The sequence below is a fragment of the Panulirus ornatus genome, chromosome 44 (genome assembly GCF_036320965.1).
Source record: "Panulirus ornatus isolate Po-2019 chromosome 44, ASM3632096v1, whole genome shotgun sequence".
NCBI lineage: Eukaryota > Metazoa > Arthropoda > Malacostraca > Decapoda > Palinuridae > Panulirus > Panulirus ornatus.
The window spans coordinates 10,778,601-10,800,238 of NC_092267.1; the positions used below are offsets into that span (position 1 = coordinate 10,778,601).

Consider the following 21,638-nt stretch of genomic DNA (forward strand, 5'->3'; position numbering starts at 1 on the left):
CATTGTCAGGTTCCTGGTATACCTACGTCACAAGACGAGTCGGACAGGTTCAGTACCTGTAATGTTCTCGCATGATCATAGTTACCCACTTACGTTTTACATGGGTCAGTGTAGGTTGTCTTGTGTCAGTACCGTAGTTGGTTCGTCAGTACCGTAGCTGTCTCCCCTGCTGGTCCGTCAGTACCGTAGCTGTCTCCCCTGCTGGTCCGTCAGTACCGTAGCTGTCTCCCCTGCTGGTCCGTCAGTACCGTAGCTGTCTCCCCTGCTGGTCCGTCAGTACCGTAGCTGTCTCCCCTGCTGGTCCGTCAGTACCGTAGCTGTCTCCCCTGCTGGTCCGTCAGTACCGTAGCTGTCTCCCCGCCCCACACTCTCCTCCTGACTACTGGGATCATTTACTTTCACAAACATTCCATGTAACGTCTGATGGCGACCCTTCCTCACAAATGTTCATTTGTTTTCGCTCGCTGAACCTTCCACACGCTCGCTCGACCTTCTACAAGTTCACTGGACACTCCTCACCCCTACACACACACACACACACACACACACACACACACACATATTCTCATCCAGGAATCTATTTTACACATATTCTTCACTGTTGTAATTTCTTGACTTATTTTGGTGAGTAGGAATGGGGTTTGGGGGGAGTCAGTTGCAGATGACGCGGCTTTGGTGGCAGACTCGAGAAAGAAACCTCAGAGGCTGGTGTGTGGAAGGAAAGTGTGTGTGGCAGTGTGTGTGTGTGTGTGTGTGGCAGTGTGTGTGTGGCAGTGTGTGTGTGTGTGTGTGGCAGTGTGTATGTGGCAGTGTGTGTGGACGGGTGAAGTAGAAAGTTAGTATGTACAAAAGTATGATGACGGCTGGACAGGATGGCTCGAGTGTGAGTCTACAAGGAAGGGGAAGAATCTGGAAGGAGTGAAGTGTTCTAGGTCCCAGGGAGCAGACGTAGCAGCAGAGACAACCTTGGTCGTGGAAATGAGTTAAGTAGGAGGTGGGGCTCGGGAGGTCCTGAGTGCGTTAAGGTGTGTGTAGGAGGAGAGGCCAACATCCGTCAGGGAAAACATGGGTATGTTTGGAGACACTACCGTCCTGGTGGTGGTATTATATCATTATTATCATTATCATTGTAATTACTGTTATCATTGTTATCACTACAATTATCATTGCTACTTTCCTCCTGTCCTTCTATAATTAATCCTTTCTCTTTTGTCACACTTGACAGCTTTCCGGGAGACGAGGCCAGCCACTACCCAGCCGTTCATTCAGTGGTCTGGTTGGGTCAGAACACAGTGAAACAAGACCAGCCATTATGTTTACATTCGTTGTATCTGTGGCCAAGACAAACACAAGAACACGAAACCCAATCCACTATAGGGGAGGCGCCACCAAGTGTCTCACTCCTTGCTTCAACACGGTGACTACTGGCTTCGCGACGGAGGTCTTAAACCAGTTCATATTCTTCCTTGTGTGAGTACATTAAAAACTTATTCTTCTTGTCTTGTCAAACGGGAAGTTATCTGTGTTTATGATAGCTGTAACACGTCACTATTTCATCCAGACAACAACTTTGTATTGTCCAAAAAAAATCAGAATGTTTACGCTAGCTGCTAGGTTCATGTGCATGACAGAGGGAGGCATTCGAACACTAAGATCACCGAGACAATCTTAGGTAAAGTATCTCAGCGTCAACACAGTGGAGAGTGTCAGGAAGTACAAAACAAACAGAAAACAGTATGTTGGTTGCCAGCTGGGATTTACGTCTTCCTCAACGAGATGTAATTATACGTCTTGTAACGAGGGAGTGAATTATGTATATTGTAACAAGCAGTGAATTATATCACTCAAGCAGTGAACTGTGCCATACAACAAGCAGTGAACTGTGCCATACAAGTGGCAGTGAGGTTACCTGCTGTACCGCAATTGACCAGCTCTTATCTTCAGCAGTTGGTATGATCAACTTACCCTCGTTAATCACAAGTGGTAGGGGTCAACACCCGGGATTAACGAGTTATAAACAAGAGTGAACGACTGAGAGGGGAAGACGAATAAGATAACAAGTGCTGTCTGTCTCCCAGGAAAGATGAAGAAAGATATCAACACATTGATAAAGGAATCAAGTACAACATAGCAGTAGCTAGACGAATGGATATCATTAATGTTCCTTTACAAAAAGGGGCAAGGAAGGTATCCTGAACAAGATATCAGGAGGTTAGCGAAGTTAAACCTTAAGTTGTTAGAAGAAAATGTAAGTGACGCTGGACACCAAGGTGTGAACACAAGTCAGTATGTTGACACTGAGCAACACGATAGCTGTATCAAACATGAGGTAACGATAGTAATAATGATATCGGTAAGAGGAACCTAACCAGCAGGGTGAAGATATCAGGAAGTAAGATTCGTAAGAGTGAAAAATGTGTTCATAGGTTAATCAGACTCGGCTCGATAGCGAAGATTTCACTACGTGGACAGGCTAACAGATAACAAGCGACACGTCACCATTAACAGTGAAGATAACATTATGTCCAAGTGAGAGCAAAGTAATATATATCCTTTTGAGGAAAGAGTGAAAAATAGGAGAATGTAACACACAGCACAAATGATAAGTTTGGAGCAGCAGATAGCGAAATATGATATCGTAAGGCAGGAACGAGTGAGGGGGGAATGGGAGGGGGGGTAAGAGAAAAGATATCGTGCACAAGGAGGAGAGAGAGAGAGAGAGAGAGAGTGATAGCCAACAAGTTGTGTAATGGTGCTATCGCTGGCTGGGGCCCAGTAAAAAGATAGCAAGTAACAGATAGCGAAATGGAGATATCCTCAGCTCGAGACGGAGCTGACGGTTTGGTAGTCGTAAAAATCTTTACTACCATTATGTTGGTGGCACTACCAGTGTTGCCAGGCTGGTAGTGCCACCACCAGTGTTGCCAGGCTGGTGGTGCCACCACCAGTGTTGCCAGGCTGGTAGTGCCACCACCAGTGTTGCCAGGCTGGTGGTGCCACCACCAGTGTTGCCAGGCTGGTAGTGCCACCACCAGTGTTGCCAGGCTGGTAGTGCCACCACCAGTGTTGCCAGGCTGGTAGTGCCACCACCAGTGTTGCCAGGCTGGTGGTGCCACCACCAGTGTTGCCAGGCTGGTGGTGAACCTCAGGCAGAATAGGTGGTGCTCTTCTCGCAGCAGTGTTGCACGTTCACTCCAACACCGAGTCTCGCCTACCCTCCTACCCTCTCTCCAACTTTCAGACTCTCTCCCTCACTAGTACTCAGGCTCTCTCCCTCACTAGTACTCAGGCTCTCTCCCTCACTAGTACTCAGGCTCTCTCCCTCACTAGTACTCAGGCTCTCTCCCTCACAAATATAGAACTGTCCCTCACCAACACTTGCAGTTCTCTCTCTCGCAACTTTGTGTATCTATTCATTGGTCAGCGCTACTCCAACTAGCCCTTCCATCTATCACTGACTATATCTATCCATCTACAACTCTCTCAGTAGTTCCATCTTTACGTCTTTTACCCAAGTCGATTTTAAAATGTTTGTAAACAAAATGTTGTAATTTAGTTTGTAATCAAGTCATGCTGTTCATCATGGTTATTATGTCCGCCATGACTGGTTAAACTGCCTTGTTTGGTGTCCTACATTGATAAGGAAAGGCGTTCCCACCAGGCATGATCCAGGCTGTGATTGGCCACTCGATTGTAGTGGGCGGGGCCACTCTTATCGATCTGCTTCCTGATTGGCCGCCCTGCTATAGCGAATCAATGACGGGGTTAGCGCATTTTTTCGCAATGTGATGAGATTTGTGGGTATTCAGATCTACGCCAACGCCCCATTTCCTTCTTGGTACGTCGTTATGGACGATAGTCATGAGATATGAACACGGGTGTTTCGACTATTTACGTCAATTGCACTGAATATATGAAGGAGAGGAAAAGATATGTTATCAACGATGACTTTTAATCTGCGTGTTAACATAAAAATCGTTAGTATCAACTATGATTAAACAGTGGAAAAGAATTTAACTTACAACTTCCATGATGATGTACGAAGTGTACAGGATTCGTCTCATTAATATGTGTACATATAATATTGACTAACTGGTTACTGTAACTTGACAATTGCAGGGTATGAACAACTAATAGATTCCCATACATTTGTTTCTAACAGCAGCGTCTATTAATACATCATACAACCAAAGGGTCAGTTATAACACATTCTCTCATACATCATTGTGTTTTCTTGGTTTAAACTTGTCAAAATATTTATAAAACATTCTCAAGTGTCGTGTTTATATACTTTCCATAAAAATAACCAGGATTTTTATATTTTCTCTAATAGTTTGTTGTTCTTTCCAGGTAACATGGATCATACTGTGGAAGAGGTCGTTCTAGCTGGGTTGTCTGATACATGGGACATCACCTGAGACATCAAGGTCCCTGGCCAAGTTTGGGATGTCCCGGACGACGTCATTCCATAACTCTGTGAGCACGACAGTTCGACCCCGCAGCACGACAGTATGACCCGACCATCAAGGTGCATCTTAAACCCTAGGCTGTCATACCCAAGGGTCGTGTCGTCGTGCTCAGGAGTCGTACCGTCGTGCTCTAAATGGAAGATTAAGTTCTTTAATGGGTCACATTATTAATAGAAATATTTCATTTTCCTTAGTCAATTAAGAATTACAGTGGAAGCCTTGAATCTGTTATTCTAAGAATCACACATCATAAACTGTTACAAAATCATTATACATTTCATTCTAATCGTATCAAAGTTTTTCTTGAATTTCCAGACCAAATTTACTTTGAACAGGTAACTGGATCCAGGACGAATGAACATCATACCCAGTTAGTTCCAGCAGGCTCCCCTGACCCGAGGCGCTGTGGTACATCATTAACCTTCCCTTGTGTTGTGTCCTCGCAACACACCAAGACCTTCCCTCCCCCCCCTCCTGATGACGCAAGCCTCGACGTAGGTCTTCAGCCAACACCACTCGCCTCTGTGTTGAGCCTTGATCTAACTTCCACTGCTACAGACAACTACCAATAAGTGATGTTACAAAAAAAAAAAATCTTATAGTTTGCTGACTGGACTGAGGATCAGCAAAGTGTGTTCTGTGTTCTAGAACAAAACTGTTTTTTTGTAAATTGAGGAATAAAGGCTTACACTGATGTATTATCTAGTTGGTTTTATACCCAGAGGTGTTGCACGTCCTCCCCCACACTGACCTGTGAACCAGTGGCGGCGGGGGGGGGGACTTTAGATAACATCATGACGGCGATGTTATCTCAGGTAAGGTCCATCTTTCATCATCAAGACAAAGATTTCATCCAGGTATGATAACGATTACAGACGACATGAACCCTTCTTTATCTCAGTATTCTCATCATCACATCAACCTTCGTATCCTATACAAACAAACCGTCCACTCCACCCTCAGGTAGGCTTCCTCTGCCTTGTCATCCACTCCCTCAGTACCAATATAACGCAGCTTCAAACCTGTTATGCTATTACTCAGAACACTCGCCAGCCGCCGAGCCACCAGACAGCCTTGCATGGCTATACAAGAACCATCCCAATACAATCCACCCTTAACATGTTTTGCAGCACCACCAGAACCTTGCATTCCAAACCACTCCATAAGTACAGATAATAAAAACTGACTCGTGTCTCATATTTCAAGAACCAGTAATAACATCATACTCCTCCTCGCCGGTAAACTCATCCAAGACCCAACATGTTCTCGCTGAAATGACACATTAGCACTGATCAACCATCCTGCCGGTTACTACTACACGTCCATCTCTCTAACAGCACCAACACATCCAGGAGACCTTCCCTACTGAGGACACTGAACCCCTCCTCCCCAGGTGTCCTTCACTCCCTGTACAGACGGACTGTGGGCCCACAACCTGCCGCCCTCCTGACCAACCTGGCACCTCTACAGAAGGGACTCTGGCCAAGGAAGGTAATATAGTCAATTTGTCGTCAGTTGGTTGAGATATATACGGTAAGGTGGTGCAGATAACTGTATGAACAATGTGTTGCCTCCAGTCACACAGCGGAGACACAACTTGTACGTCCTGTAACATGTGTAATGAATTTTCATTATCACGAATTTCGCTATTCCTTTCACTTCATAATTTCACTGTTCCTTCTTTTTCCACTGTGAAATTGTGTTCCTGCGATGTATGCTGTCCTCTGGTGCTTTACCCTTGCAGTGAACATCAACTGGGAATTTCGGTTTTTCAAACACATCAGAGGGAACGTGTAACATCATCTTCCTTGACGACGGTTAATTGAACACCACCGAGGCAACAGTGTTGCATGCCAGTGTTTCTCTCTTCACAAGTAACACCAAATCACTGTTCATCTAACGTTTGCAACGTCTGTCAGTTCTACGCTAGAGCGTCTCTACCAAATGTGATACCAAGATTACTTCTTGCTTGTCTTGGTAACTTGCACAAGAACTACAGATGAAGGATCATTGCATAGCAGGAAACTGGTGTGGGTGTATAGCATTACTGTTTCCCCGCCTCGCAAGGCAGTACAACAGGTCAGCTGTATCCTGGCTGACTCTACCCACTCCTTCCCTCTACCACAATACTCGCACTCCCGGTATTGTTCGGACTGGTGCTCGGTGCCAGTACTGGTGCACAGTGCCAGTACTGGTGCAGCCCGGGGAAGCGTTGTATCAGCCGGGATCACTTGTAGTGTACAGTCATGCAGACCTTGAGCAGGAGGTACAGCTGGGCCTGGCGTGGGCGTGGACTGATGGGTTTGGTCTCTAGAACCAATACAGGTCCTTGCTGGCTTCCTGGGATGCCCCAGCACCCTCCAGACCTGCAAAATAAAGATAATATTAAAATTATATTCAGATATGGAGGTATATGCCTTGGTAGCCTGTTGCAGCACCTACCTCTCTGTACTTGTGTATCAGGTTGAATTACCTAAAATTACGTTTTGGGTCACATTCTCATTCAGCACAGTAACACTTATGACGAAATTTTGAAGACTGGAGAACCGCCAGGTAATAACCCAGCATGTTGACCAGATCTGCAATGCTTCAGACTTTCATGAAAATCTCTATGGATGTTCTTCCTTATGCTATGTTTACATTTCTTGTACAGCTGTAAATAGAAAGAGAATTATTGGAAGGTCACAACAGAAAAGTGTGAAGTTTTACATGATATATCGCAATGATTTATTTAACAAAATTCAACCATCAGTCGAAAATTGAAAGTAAAGTATATATAATGTTTCAAAACTGAAAGATTAACCTACTGAAATATTGGAAAGTTGAATCTAAGTTGTGACACAAATAAGATAATTAGAATACTTTACTACTTACAAAACCTTATAGAATCAGGTAAACACTTCAGTGGTAATGTTAGCGGCCCAGGATGTGCAGACCAGAGTACACTGAAGCACAGCAAATCTACTGGAAAATCCCGCCTTTGTACCTTGACAGCTGCGTAAATGGCCAGCCGAGCAGAGATGAGCCTACCTTCCCATGTAATGTGTGTGGGTTATTACCTGTTCTACAGTACGGGGGAGGGAGGTCTATACTGGTGGGGGCCCATCTCTTGTACTGTACAGGGAGGGTGCTCTACACTCATGGAACCCTATCTCTTGAACATTCTCTATCACACATCTTCAATAACTTGATGTTGTCAACAATTACAAATTCATGCAAAGGTCATGCCATTATAACCCCCACAACTCTTCTACTGGGTAAGTACTTCTGTAAGTCTTTGCTGACGATTTATTTTCACTTGGTTTCATGTCATGTCCTCTGGTCTTCCCATTCCTCCATCTCCCCATGAAATATTCCATGTGTTTGGCAGTGTATATGTACGAGGGTCAGTGTGTTGTGTCTCACCTACAGACGGACCAAAAACAACAACTGTTTCCATGATCTTCAGCTCTCGCACACCAGCAGGAAGCAAACTTACTCTCCAGTTCCTAACAAAACTGTCAACATCTTGCGTCCCAAGTCTTCACAAATGTTTCACATACGCCATGTTCTCACATTCTTGTCTATGTTTCGAAATGTTTCACCATTCTTAACAATGTTTCACCATGCTCTCGGATGACCAGCTCACATTTTCCGTAAGTTGACATTTTAATTCTAGTCATCCATCGCTGGCAGAGCCAAACATCCAGACACAAGTCACATGGATCTGTACTAATTGAGCCACGTGGAGAGCATATCAAGTTCTTACGGTGCCCGAGATAGAGCATTATGACTCCTCACAGGACTTCCACATGCGCATACTAATAGCACAGTGAACGTAGGGCAATACATACTGATGCCTCACGCTCCATGAGTGTGTCTGCAGGATGTGAACTGACAAGGCCCGGGAGTTTCGTTAATGTGCTTGAGGTTTGATGGTGCCCTGGAGTGCGCATACTGATGTCTGATGGGACTCTGGAGTGTGCATACCGATGTCGATGGAGCCCTGGAGTGTGCATACTGATGTCGATGGGACCCTGAAGTGTGCATACCGATGTCGATGGGACCCTGGAGTGTGCATACTGACGTATGTCTCCGTCCCCGTGGGAACTTCCCATTTGTTGACATCGGGTCTCTGCTACTAACTGGTTGATCAGCTGATAGCGAGCCACGAGCACACGACAGGCGGAGACTTTGATGCTGGGACACGGGCCAGGCGCCCTGATTGTGTCATGGTCGCCCGGACGCGGGTCATTCGGGTATTTGGCCGATCCGCTTTACCGATAAGAGCGTTTCCCGCGGTACTGGAGGGCCGGCCCTGGCGTGAGTCTGTGATGACCGCCATCATCGTGGAGGAGAGAGACGGGGGGGATCATTCGTAAGCTCTGGTCGTCTTAACACTGATGACCTTCGTGGTCAGTGTGATAACACGTGACTGATGCTCTGCTGCACGTCTTGTTATCAGTAAGGTCAACCAACATGCTCCACCTCAGCCCACCTGTCTACTACAACTACATGATAAACCGTCGTTCATGACGGCATCACATGACTGAGGGAGAGCCGTGTTGCTCAGCCTGGTGATGCCGCTGGGGCAGCGCCACCCAACACGCCGCTGTGCAACACACAAAATCCCACGATGTGTTCACAAGTCATGGGTGCTGTGAGGCATACAAGGGACTGAGTCATGTTCATATAAATCCAGGTTACTAGACGTGTTGCTACCAGGCGCTTCACACCGTCATGAGGTCATGAGACATACCGACAGGGAAGATACCAGATGCCTGATACCGTCATGAGAAGTGTTGCTCCCCGACATGATGCTCTCCCTATCCTCCTGACTGATGCTATGCATGAGTGGTTCCGTCATGTGCCCCTCCCAGTGTAGTGCATCAATAGCCTCCTCATACGACAATATCCAACATATTCTCTGTTCCATAACGGACGTATTACCATAATGTTTCCATCAATAATACTGGTGTAACCATTATGGCCGCGACACCTCCCCAAAATGTATGTTTATTGCATACCAGGATGTTAATCTTACGACCCGCGCTCACTAGGGCGTCAGCAGTGTCCTGCTCCCTCCCACCCCCTGGGCCACTCATAGATCCACCCTCTGACCTCACAACAACTGCCTTCTATTACCTCCTTCTATAACCTATGTAGTCGTTTCAACCTGTGTGTTATGTCTTAGAGTCTATACATCCAGTGGCAGACGGGGGAGGTTAATGTATTTTGAAAACGTACGAAGTCGAGCGGAAGTCTTGTATGTGTGAGGGGTTCCGGGCCATTATCGACGTCACTTGCCCCGTCCTCCTCAGTAATATTGTCCCCGAGTCCTGCCCGTGTCCCGACCCGTCCTCATGGCTTCTACACCCTCTTGACCTCTGACTTGCCCTACATGTTGTATCTCTGATCTCGTCCATCTGTCCTGACTTGTCCCACCTGCTGGTCCACGACTGTCCACCACCTGACCTCACTTTGCTCCGTGCCTCTGACACGATACCTGAACCCTGTCCTGACCCAGCGTTGATAAGCTGCTGACTCCTGATCTGGACCAACTGCTGACCTCTGACCTAATCCATCCACTGACCCCTGATATATCTCAGCTGCTGAACCCTGGCCTGGTCCATCTGCTGCCACCTTATCTGATCCAGGTGTTGAGCTGTCGGGCTGGCAAATCTCATGCTCGTCTCTACTGATAAACTCTTACCAAATCTTGACATCCTCCCCAAGAACACACACACACACACACACACACACACACACATCTCTCTCTCTCTCTCTCTCTCTCTCTCTCTCTCTCTCTCTCTCTACATATCATCCTGTATTTCTTTCTTTCACACGTACTTGCTCATCCTGCATGAGCGAGTTAGCATCCAGAACAGATGGGTTTCCTGTAACACAACAAAACCCGTATCCAGCAGAAGGAAGCACATAAGGAAAGAGTTTGGGTGGCTAGAAGCCCAAGTCGAAGTCAGCAGCCTCGGTAGCGGGTCCGGACATGGCCTCTTGATCGAGACAATTAAATGCAATAACCCAGCCAACAGCCCCATCCCATCCCCTGCCACCCGCACTTCTCTTTCCCTATCATCGTCTCTCTCTCTCTCTCTCTCTCTCTCTCTCTCTCTCTCTCTCTCTCTCTCTCTCTCTCTCTCTCTCTCTCTTCCTCTCCCAGAATCGTCGCTTTTAGCCCCGCCCCCCTCTGCCCCTCTCTCCCGCCCTCCAGCAGCTCACAACACATGTAGTTAGAAACTATCACACATTCACAATAACCGCGGGAGATCTCACCAACCCTTGCATTACCTGGGGAGGATAACGACAGGGAAGCTGAACTGGTCGATGTAACTGATGACTGATTTCCAGTTCAAATGATGCATGACCCAACGCGAGGCCTGAACACAACGACCAGAGCCGCCAGCCATCTGAGACAAGTCTTGTGATGATAATATCATCATGATGATAAGTAATCTGACATTAGATAAACTGCGTCAGGGCAGACGTAACGCAAACTGGATTACGCTTTTAGATGACATCACTTGAAAAGATGTGACGTACCTTCAGCTGAGAACACACCTTGGGGGAGACAGCGATCATAGAGAGAAGAGGAGCTGAGTTGGAGGTCAGTATAAAGTAATGACGTCATTAAGTGTAAAAGCATCAAATACAGGAACCCAAAGTAACACGAAGGATTTCAGTCAGCAACAGACCACTGCGTCCTTTTGAGACAGTTTGTGTTCACGGAAGTTTGTGTGTGTGTGTGTGTGTGTGTGTGTGTGTGTGTGTGTTGATTTATACAATCATCCTTTCATGCTAATTTTACAATAGAAACAAATAGGTTACAAAACCTGCCCCTGACCTGACATGGAGGAGAAATGGTGGGTGTAGGCGGCGGTGGGGTCAAAGGTCATGTCATCATGAAGGCGTGGGGCGGCGCCCCAGGGATCAGCCTTGCCCACCACACACTGGGGCAGCCTGGGACGACCCATCAGCAGTGAGGAGTAGTTATGAGGGTACCTGCGGGGAGCCAACATTTCATAACAATAATGATGTTTAAAAGAAAAATAAATATTTCTGGAACACAGAAAGTAGGAGTTATGTGCAGTGTTGGCGGCCATGATGGGGGCCCTGGGTCAGTGTGAGCCTACCAGCCACTATCTACCAGGGAGAGACAGAGACAGATAACGAGACAGAGAGATAATATACGAACAAGTCATCTGGATCAGTCTAACTGAAGTTTATGTATGGTCCAGACTTCTAAGATGGGCTGACTGTCAGACGTTGATCACGTCCAGCCCGACCAGGAAGATGGTTGAGGACTGGAAAACCCAGGCCTGCCTGTCCAGTGCAGGGGACTCCAGGACTCTCCTCCATAACCCGGAATCATGCTCTTGCTCAACCCGGGTCTAGCTGCATCACGTTCCGCACACCTCAACTGTAGTGTGACCAGCTGTCACCTGGGCTGTAGTGTGACCAGCTGTTACCTGTGCTGTAGTGTGACCAGCTGTCACCTGGGCTGTAGTGTGACCAGCTGTCACCTGGGCTGTAGTGTGACCAGCTGTCACTTGGGCTGTAGTGTGACCAGCTGTCACTTGGGCTGTAGTGTGACCAGCTGTTACCTGGGCTACATTCAAAACTTTATAGTCATTGTTGTGTCTTTCAGTGATAGCAAATACGTTCCACCCCAGACAGTGGAGGTGTATCTGGGGGTTTCTCCGGGGGATACCCAGCCAGGTCACCAAGGCTAACCATCATGCGTCCGTGTTCTCAGTCCTCCTCAACAACACACCAAACGTTCTAGTGAGATCCCGAGGAAAATGCACATCTTACAACCACACCTTGTTTACCGGACGCACGATCGAGAGGGTCACACTTGTACTGTCACCTGGGGGAGAGGCGTGGCGCAGCTACTCCTCTGTAAGCCTGTGATAATCACACGTCTTCGTTACGTCTTATCCTTCACTACAGTTAGATCGTCGAGCATAAACAGTCTCGAACCTGATCTCCACGACCTCTGACCACAACGGTACGACTCTTGGCCACGACGGCACGACCCTCGAACTCTACGATACGACCATAAGGTTTGATGGCCTGACCTTTCACCAAACCTTTGAAGATCATCTACTCAAAGGTTATTCAGTCATCGAAAGTTCGCACCGTCGCACTGAAGGGTCGTACGGTCTTGCTGGAGGGTCGTATGGTCCTGCTGGAGGGTGGTACAGTCGTACTGGATCGTACCATCATCATCAAGCCTTGGTCCGTGGTGATCAGCGGGTTAGCCAGCGTTATGCTACACCTCGCTGGAAAGACCAAAGGAATGTTGGAAAAACCAAACTTGGGCCGAGTCGTTGTCGTGAGGTAAACCCACAACAATAAAGGAGTCTGAAGATAGCGTCATGCTGTAACGACAACCATCTTAACTGAGTCTAGCGGAACTCTCTCTCTCTCTCTCTCTCTCTCTCTCTAAACAACGATGTTCCCTCTCCAGCATCGTCCCGGCTCAGGGCCTGATTGGGGAAGCTGGTCATCACATGGGACGTACCCGTCCTCTGTAATGATGCATGTCTTCCGTCACCTGTCGTAACGTATATCGTTCGCCTTCTGTTATGGCGCATATGTGTCTTCTGTTATGACACAAAACTATCGTCTCCTGTTGTGGCATTTAACTGTTGTCTCCTGTTGTGAGACATATGTAGCATCTCCTGCTGTAGCTCACATCTGTCGTCTGCTGTTACCGGATGTGTGTTGTGGGAGGGACGGTATTACTGGGTGGTTGTGGGATGGGAGGTGGGGGGGAGATCCGGCAGTGCCTCACGTTATGACGTGATGAACCAACACTTCACCTTGACGAGACGGATGCTGCCTGCCACCTGGTCATCTGCTTTGTCTTTCTGGTTGTTGACATCGTTCATTATATCCTCCTGAGTGAACACAGACCCAGTTACGTCTTACTGAATGACCGCAGCGACCCAATTATGTCTTCCTGTGTAACCTCTGCGCCCAATTATCTCTTTTGAGATGTCTCGAGTGGCAATAGTACCCAATATGCTTTTATGTAAAATGAAGATACCCAGAGTTTTCTCGGGTTCCCAAAACACTCGCCATATTCCCTGAGTTACTGATATTTACAATATCTTTCTAGATGGCTACAGTGCCCTCAACATATCTTCCTGACTGGTTAAAGCGTCCAACACATTGATGTGAGCAGCAACAGTGAGCAACATAGATGGTTACAACACCCATATATACGTGAGTGGCTGCATCATCTACCTATGTTCCACTGATTAACTTCATCTTCCAAACTTTCTTGTGAATGTCTATTGTGCTCATCATCACAGCCTTATAACTGCCTACAGCAACTCCTGAGTGACCGGGGTCTTTCTGAAGGGTTAGAATTTTCATGAGTGGCGAAGATTTCCCTCTGTGGCCACAGCGTCTAAATTGATGGCCAAATTGGCAGTCAGATTCTCGTATTCCTAAGTGGCTACTACATCCTGTATACCTCGACCAGTTGGATGGGAAATCTAACTTACCCATCTAACCAAGGCCGTTACCCATGTCTTCCATGGTGTCCACAACATCCAGTATGTCTCTTACAGTGTCCACAACTCCCAAAGTGAATTCCAAAGTGTCCACAGCACCCGCTGTGCCTCCCACAGCACTCAGTGTTGCTCCTGACGTGATGCTTGAGGACCAGAAAATCAACCTAAGTTATCTTCGGTCATGATCGACTGTATCTGTGAACTGGCAAGGGTGACCATCTTCCTGCCAGGGTCACAGTCTCGACGATGAGGAGGAGGAGTTAGCTGTTCGGGACTTTCCGGAAGAATGAGCTGCTGTTTTAGACCTATTGGAGTAAGTGGTATGGATGAAGACCTGTCTGGAGGAGGAGATGGATACCATCTGATTGAGGAGGGAAACAACTAGAGCGGGTCTGAAGAAGGACGTAATCACAATGTACCTGCCATAACTGTAAACAACTACTGGAGGAGGAGAGAACAGGAGGAGGAGAGCACAAACATGACAATCTTAGAAATTAAGGAAAAGAACCTTGGTGCATGTTACCTGCCTGGTGAGTGGGACTTACATAGTTGGTGGGACCTCCTTGGTTGGATGGGATTTATCTATCAAAAAAGGACTTAATCTGATGGATGGGGATTGACCTAGTTAGGGAATAGATACTTGGAGGGATAAACATGTCAAGAGGAATATCATGTACCTCAGGCAGTATTTAAAGGGCTAGGATCTTCCTGGAGGAGTATCACCTGCTGGGGGAGGAATATCTCATTTGAGGACGACCAAAATGTGGATGGTTAAGGACTTACCTGGAGGAGGATGGCATGTAAGTAAAGTCTGCCACGGAGCGGTGGTGCGGGTATTGTCCCGCTGCCGTGAAGTTGTAGGTCCAGGGGTCGCTCTGGTGGAGGCCGTGCAGACTGGAGTAGTCAGGGTAGAGCGACTCGTGACCCGTCAGAGCCACCGAGGTGCCGGCCGTTGGGTAGCCGGACATGCCGGCAGGATAGTGACTGTTCCAGAAGGAGGCCGGTAGGTTCCTCTGGGACATCGGACACGGATCTGTTGAAGATTAAGGCCACCTGAGGTCATGTTATGCCACCTGAGGCCATGTTAGGCCACCTGAGGTCATGTCAGGGCACCTGAGGCCATATTAGGCTACCTGTCAAATGTGGACACCCCGAGGGTATGTAAAGGTACCTGAGGTCATGTAAGGTCACATGAGGTCATATAGGGTCACTTGAGGTCATGTAGGGAACCAAAGATGATGTAGAGACACCTAAGGTCATGTAAGGGCACCTGAGGTCATATATAGCCACTTAAGGTCATCAGTCGTGACGTCACCTTTAAGTCTTTAAAAACAGTTCGATGACGTTGACAATGAACAGTTCTTCGAAAGATGTCGGAATAGAAGAACCAGAACACATAACACGACATTAGGCAAAAACTTGATGTAAACATTTACTTTTACCGTGTAAGAGTGATGACGGAATGAAATAACTGAGGACATGGATAATGCTCACAGCTTATATGAATTTTATAAATTGTATAATAGAAAAAATTAGAGATGGAGTGTAGAACTCCCTCTTTGTATAGCACAAGAGATGGGGCCCTACGAGTGTAGAACTCCCTCCCCGTACAGTACGAGATGGGGCCCCACGAGTGTAGAACTCCCTCCCCGTACAGTAGAAATAGGTAATTACAAATAAGTAATTAATTACACACATGAATGTTTATACAGAGAAAAGGATCGTATGTAAGACCACCAGTCATTGGCTGAGGCTATGACCAGGTTCAGTACTGCACTCAAGGATCGTATGTAATCCCACCGGTGATTGGCTGAGGCTTTGACCACAGGCAGTATTGCCAAGTCTTCTGGCAGAGTAAACGAAATGAGTGTGACTTGAACTACTCCAACAGATCATGCATGGTTTGTTTTTCTCTGTACATCAGGTCTGCTCAGCTGGCATCACTGACTTATATACCCTGGCATAACTACCTTAAACTTGTATCGGCTATGTTGAAATAGTACATTGGTTGGAATCCTGATAAATGAGGTATTTGTATGTAACTTCGAATAGAAGTAAAGACCATAATATAGGATGTGTGGACAAGAGATCTTGGAGAGACTACTTAAGACGGAGAATCCTCAGGGATGAGCGTAATCCGCTCAGCTTAGCCTCAGCAGCAGCTGGACGCTGGGGTTAATTTCTCTCAGGACACCAGCCAAAATGAATCCCCTGAGCGTGTGTCAACCCTGGCGAGGGAGAGGAATTCAGTTTAACATAATTACTATAAATCCTGTTGGTGATGTTGTTATCATCACTGCTCACGAAGGTGTGTGTGTTGTCCTGCGCAGGAGTGACCCACACACAGCAGCGCCCCCGGGGCTCTGCATCACACGCTGTGTTGTCATGCCTGATTCTGTGTAATCTAAGTGTTGACATATGTCATTCATTATACATCATGTATCTGTAATATGAATACTCACATGTTTCTTCCACAATCAGCAAGGTGTTCCACCATCATCTACATATATTTTTTTTCTCACTCTGCCATTTCCCGCGTTAGCGAGGTAGCGTTAAGTACAGAGGACTGAGCCTTTGAGGGAATATCCTCACTTGGCCCCCTTCTCTGTTCCTCTTTTGGAAAATTAAAAAAAGAAAGGGAGGGAAGGATTTCCAGCTCCCCGCTCCCTCTCCTTTTAGTCGCCTTCTACGACACGCAGGGAAAACTTGGGAAGCATTCTTTCTCCCCTATCCCCAGGGATATATATATATATATATATATATATATATATATATACATGAATGTGTCATAATGTGATATAACCCTATATCTATGTATGTGACTGTTTATTCACGTTTGGATGTGAGTGAGTGTGTATGTTATTTGCATGACTGTGTTCATGCATGTATGATTTGTAATGCATGTTGCTGTTCCTGTGATATACCCTTGTTGCCCGCAGGAGGACGGTGGAAGGCCAGTCAGGTCCGTAATTAACGCACAATATAGATACTACATAGTGACGTCATACGCTTCCTGATGAGCTTTTTCGTGCGTAAAATCTCTTCATAAAAGACTGTTATATGACAAGCCTCACTTACCCCCTCGTGAATTATCCATTAAGAACAATTTCATTGGTAAAATGAAGATCATTTCTGAATTCTTCGTCAGCTTGAGGACGGACCGAGACGAACTTTCGTTGCGATTTTCCATCGCTGAGTCGGCTGGGCGGGGCGTCCCCACGGACTCTGTCACAGGTCCGGGTCCCCGAGGGCTTCTGGCTAAGTCCCCGGGAGATGTGTGTGACTTGGGTAAACTTGACGACTTCGTAAAGCGCCAGAGGAGAGCAGTGGAGGTGTAGGAGTCGGCCACTTAAGCCTGGTTTCCCACAGTGACGACCACGACCTCCAGCACACCAACTTACGCACACATTGTCAACATTCCCCGACCTTGTCGAGAGTTCCCCGCCTGCATACTGATTGGTCTCCCCGGCCAGGCCTGCCAACTCCCGTCAACCGCCGACTAAGGCAAGAATACCCTGCTTTACGAGAGATTAGAACGATTAGGTAAAGTGCTTGAGGAGTGTCTGGGGAGGAGGACATGACCCGGGCCCAGCAGCAACCCGAGTGCTCCTCCTCTTCTGCAGTGGTACGTGGGGAGCGGGAGGACTTATCACCCCACCTGACGTGGCCTTATCTCCCCTGCTGAGGTGTCCTTATCGTTCGGCTGAGGTGGCCCTATTACCCCGCCTGACATGGCCTTAACACCCCAGCTGTGTGGCCTTGTCGCACACATACATGGTCTTGACACCCCATCTAAGGCAGTCCTTTCCGCTCCGACTAAAGCAAGTCCATCACCCCATCGAAGGTAATCCATCACCCTGTCAAAGGTGATCCATCACCCCATCGAAAGTAATCCATCACCCCATCAAAGGTAATCCATCATCCCATCGAAAGTAATCCATCACCCCATCAAAGGTAATCCATCACCCCATCGGGGGTAATCCATCACTCCATCAAAGGTAATTTCGACATCTCAACTTTTTGTATTTTGTCGCTGATTTTGATCTCAAACAGAACTCCTGGTGGAAGTCAAGCCTTACGTGAAGCAAGAAGAGAGAGAGAGAGAGAGAGAGAGAGAGAGAGAGAGAGAGAGAGAGAGAGAGAGAGAGAGAGAGAGCTATAACGGAAGGAGTAAGCATAACACAAGACGTAACAGTATAATCAAAGCGAATATCTTGTGTCGCCACTTGCAGACAGTGTAACACCTCTCTTTCAAACAGCGTCAGATGGAAGGCGATCGGAAAGACAAGAGGAGGTAGAAGCAGCTCCAGAGCTTAGCGGTGTATGGAAAGGGTCAGGTGGTAGATGCACGGAAAGACATGAGAAAGTAGAGAGTTCTAAAGTTTAGCGGGCGTAAGAAACAGACATCACAAAGGGCCATTCTTGAGTTGCTAACGGGCACAGAGTTATCATGTGACACAGCGGCTTCTCGAGCCCAGATAATGGCTGCCAGTTCTTGGGAACAGAAAGCAGAGAAACATCTATGGAATATAGTGAGGGAACCCACGTAAGGCAAGTGGGTCAACTTCTGAGGTCAGATTGGGAAAGTTGATAAGTCAGAAAGCTCTAGACTCGACTCCGTCGTCTTGGTGTGTAGAAGAATTCTTGTTACTTTAGTTGCTGTGGCGTTATCACCCGTGTGGGTAACGTGTGTTATCTTCTGTTATCTTCTCCACACTCGTCTGTAACACTGCGTCAAGTCCAAGACTAGTGCCTTCCCCTCGTAGCCTTACCGAAAATTCTGCTGTAGCCTGACACGAGAACGTTAAGTATTTCCAGAATATATATATATATATATATATATATATATATATATATATATATATATATATATATATATATATATATCCAACATATCTTCGGTTGGTATGACCATTTAATTGCTATGACTTACCTGCTTCAGCAGGATTTACGACCAATGATTTTTGAGAAGTCATGAGATATTTTTACGAGACATTGTTGTGCAAAGTTGTAGATGAGAAGGCAGCTGTGGCGGGGTTGGTTAACGCGTTATCGTGATCTTCTGTGGTCTGAGGTAATGGCTCCCCGCCCGGGCACCCTGTATCTTACAGGAGCCAAGTTGTCATTATTTTCATGCCAGTTTTTACATAAGTGAGGACGGTGGTCAGGGTTGGCAGGCCTGCCGCAGCAATGGCGGCGATGCGACCCGCCAGGCCACACTTGCTCCTCACGCTGCTATAAGTGACTCATCTGCCTCAGACCTTGCATGCAGATTTGGCCCTTAATTATAAATTCCCGTAAACCTCACATTGTATGCTGGAGTGAGCGGCCTGGGCGCCTCTGTGACGGAGCCGGGGTGACACGGAGACCCCAGCACCCAATCATTGTAAGAACAAAGGCCGCCGATCCTTTGGTGTCCCCGCCCGGTCCCTGACGTAGGGAGTCACCGGCAGCACCTCCAGGGTAATTCTTCTCCAGGTTCGGGACGTGTCCATGTCGTCAGGCCTTCCTCAGGACCACCACCGCCCGGAATGAATGGCTCCTCAGCACCCGGCGATGTACGGCACTGGAGTAGTAACTGAAGGGACGATGAACACAGCGGAGAAGCGCCAGTATCGTGGGTATTAGCGAGCGCCGCTCTGATGGCTCGTCACATCTGCTGTCACTCCAGACGAGAGATGAATTATACATGACCTGCTCTACCGTCAGGCTGGACGCTCAGGACTCAGGAGGCTGACACGACCCGGCAGAGGACCAGCACACGCTGTCTGTGGTCCTGACACATTGTTTACAGCTCCGACAGTACTGTCTGGCGCAGTGACGGATCACCGTGAATTTTATCAAATCGTTTACGTCCCATCAAGTGTATTCACTGCCGCGACACACTATGTATTACTCCCTCACATCCTCCAAGATCCTGGTATATGGCGGGACATCAATGGTAAACAGTCCAATCTTGATCTTTAGTCTAAAGTCCACAACAGACTATACACAGACCATAACAGACTATACACACATCACAAGACTATACACAGACTACAACAGACTATACACAGACCACAACAGACCATACACAGACCACTGGAGACAATTAAGTTCAGCAAGACAAGCCAGTTCCTATCCAAGCTACCCACACCATTTCCAGACCGCCGTACACCAGACTCATCCGTGGCGCACCAGTGGGAGGTTATTGTTCACTGTTGTGCAGACGTCTCGGTATGATTATCGTGTGAACAATTATCCTTGATTCCCCATGTATAAACCTGGCACACAAGAGGAACTGAACCTTCATACATCAGTAAATCTTAATACAACGATAGGCTGTATAATCATACAAAAGTAGGCTGTATAATCATACAATGGACATTCAGTCGGTCGTGGACGCTTCATCAGCGGTGTATTACGCAGCAGTTGTGGACCAGCCTAGAAGGCTGTCCCACTGGCCGGTCGGGTACAGGTCACAAGATCTGCTTATATGTATTGTGTAGTTTCAGAAATGTATCTCTAGTCATATATACAAGCATTTACTCTCTCAGAATGTATATATATATATATATATATATATATATATATATATATATATATATATATATATATATATATGGAAGGCAATGTCGGCGACCAGAGTTTTATCAAATAATTCCTTTACTTAAGATAAGTGACCGGGTGGAGGTGCGGCCATCAGACACGGGGGAGGAGTTCTCCCGGCGCTCACTAGAGCACAGAGGAACACCTGACGGAGGCGCCCGCCAGGCAGGTGGCTGAGTGTTAACCTAGTGATTCACTGTGATTGTTGACTAAGTAGTTCCTCTGGTCACTGCTTGACTCATGAATCATCCAGGATGGAGAGGATGTCTCGCGTGGCTGGCATCATCAGGACCTGTGTATCTTCTCACAAAAACCTGCCACCGTACGCCGGGCGGTACAGGTCCCCAGAACATCATGTTGCTTTTGGTTTTCTGAACACCTTACCATTGCAAGGCCTACTGCTCCTCACCCACCAGGCGGGCAGAGCACAAGTGTCTCAGTGAAAATTTCAACATCTGATGTACAACAGTTTGCACCGCTGGGAGGTTCCTGGTGCGAGGACATGATCCTCCGCTGATCACTTCGTCAATCCTTCGCCAGCGTGTAATGACGTTAGACATGAGAGTGTGGTTCCCCTTCAGTATTTAATGGCTTATATCCTAGTTATCTGTACATAGAACCGAAACACGAGGGATTTGAAATTGATTTTGAATGAAATAGAAGAGTGGATTTGGTACACTTATCCAGATGCCAGCCATGCCTCCCATCAATACAACACAGGAAGAGCTAATGATCTCTGCCTTCACACACAGTGACTTCTCTTTCCACACTCCCCTTCATCCACTCAGGACCTTAGCCTCTTCTCACACCCAATGCTTTATATCAGCTTTCATGGTTCCATCCCTTGTCTCGTCCACTCCCAGGTACCTAAAATCCATCATTAACTTTAGTTCTCTCCATTCAAACACTCCAAGCAACTTGTCTCTCTTTGCATTTGAACTTAATAACCTTACTTTGATTTACACCCATTCTCAACGTCAATCTCCCACACACTCTCCGAAGCTCAGACACCAGCTTCTGCAGTTTCTTACTGTGATCCGTCACCGAAGCCGTGACATCA

General features: G+C 47.1%; 2 protein-coding genes across 12 annotated transcripts in view; one reads left to right on the forward strand and one right to left on the reverse strand.

Moving 5' to 3' along the window:
• Window positions 1-5,170, forward strand: part of LOC139762731 (uncharacterized) — a 52,629-nt gene extending 47,459 nt beyond the window's left edge. For 3 of the 6 annotated variants that reach the window (XR_011715816.1, XR_011715817.1, XM_071687777.1), the window contains 3 exons: window positions 1,226-1,470; window positions 4,351-4,528; window positions 4,805-5,170. Coding sequence is in view for 4 of the 6 variants with exons in the window: in XM_071687777.1 (XP_071543878.1) it covers window positions 1,226-1,470; window positions 4,351-4,354 (249 nt within the window). In the remaining 2 variants the exon portion in view is untranslated. Of the gene's footprint in view, window positions 1-1,225; window positions 1,471-4,350; window positions 4,529-4,784 lie in introns of all 6 variants that reach the window. The other 3 variants (XM_071687779.1, XM_071687778.1, XM_071687780.1) reach the window with 3 other exon arrangements.
• Window positions 5,171-6,008: 838 nt separating this feature from the next.
• Window positions 6,009-21,638, reverse strand: part of LOC139762730 (uncharacterized) — a 92,524-nt gene continuing 76,894 nt past the window's right edge. For 5 of the 6 annotated variants that reach the window (XM_071687776.1, XM_071687773.1, XM_071687774.1 and 2 more), the window contains 3 exons: window positions 14,774-15,023; window positions 11,308-11,465; window positions 6,009-6,835 (listed from right to left, as the gene is read on the reverse strand). In XM_071687776.1, the coding sequence (XP_071543877.1) occupies window positions 6,780-6,835; window positions 11,308-11,465; window positions 14,774-15,023 (464 nt within the window). In that variant the 3' untranslated portion in view covers window positions 6,009-6,779. Of the gene's footprint in view, window positions 6,836-6,942; window positions 7,123-11,307; window positions 11,466-14,773; window positions 15,024-21,638 lie in introns of all 6 variants that reach the window. The other variant, XR_011715815.1, reaches the window with a different exon arrangement.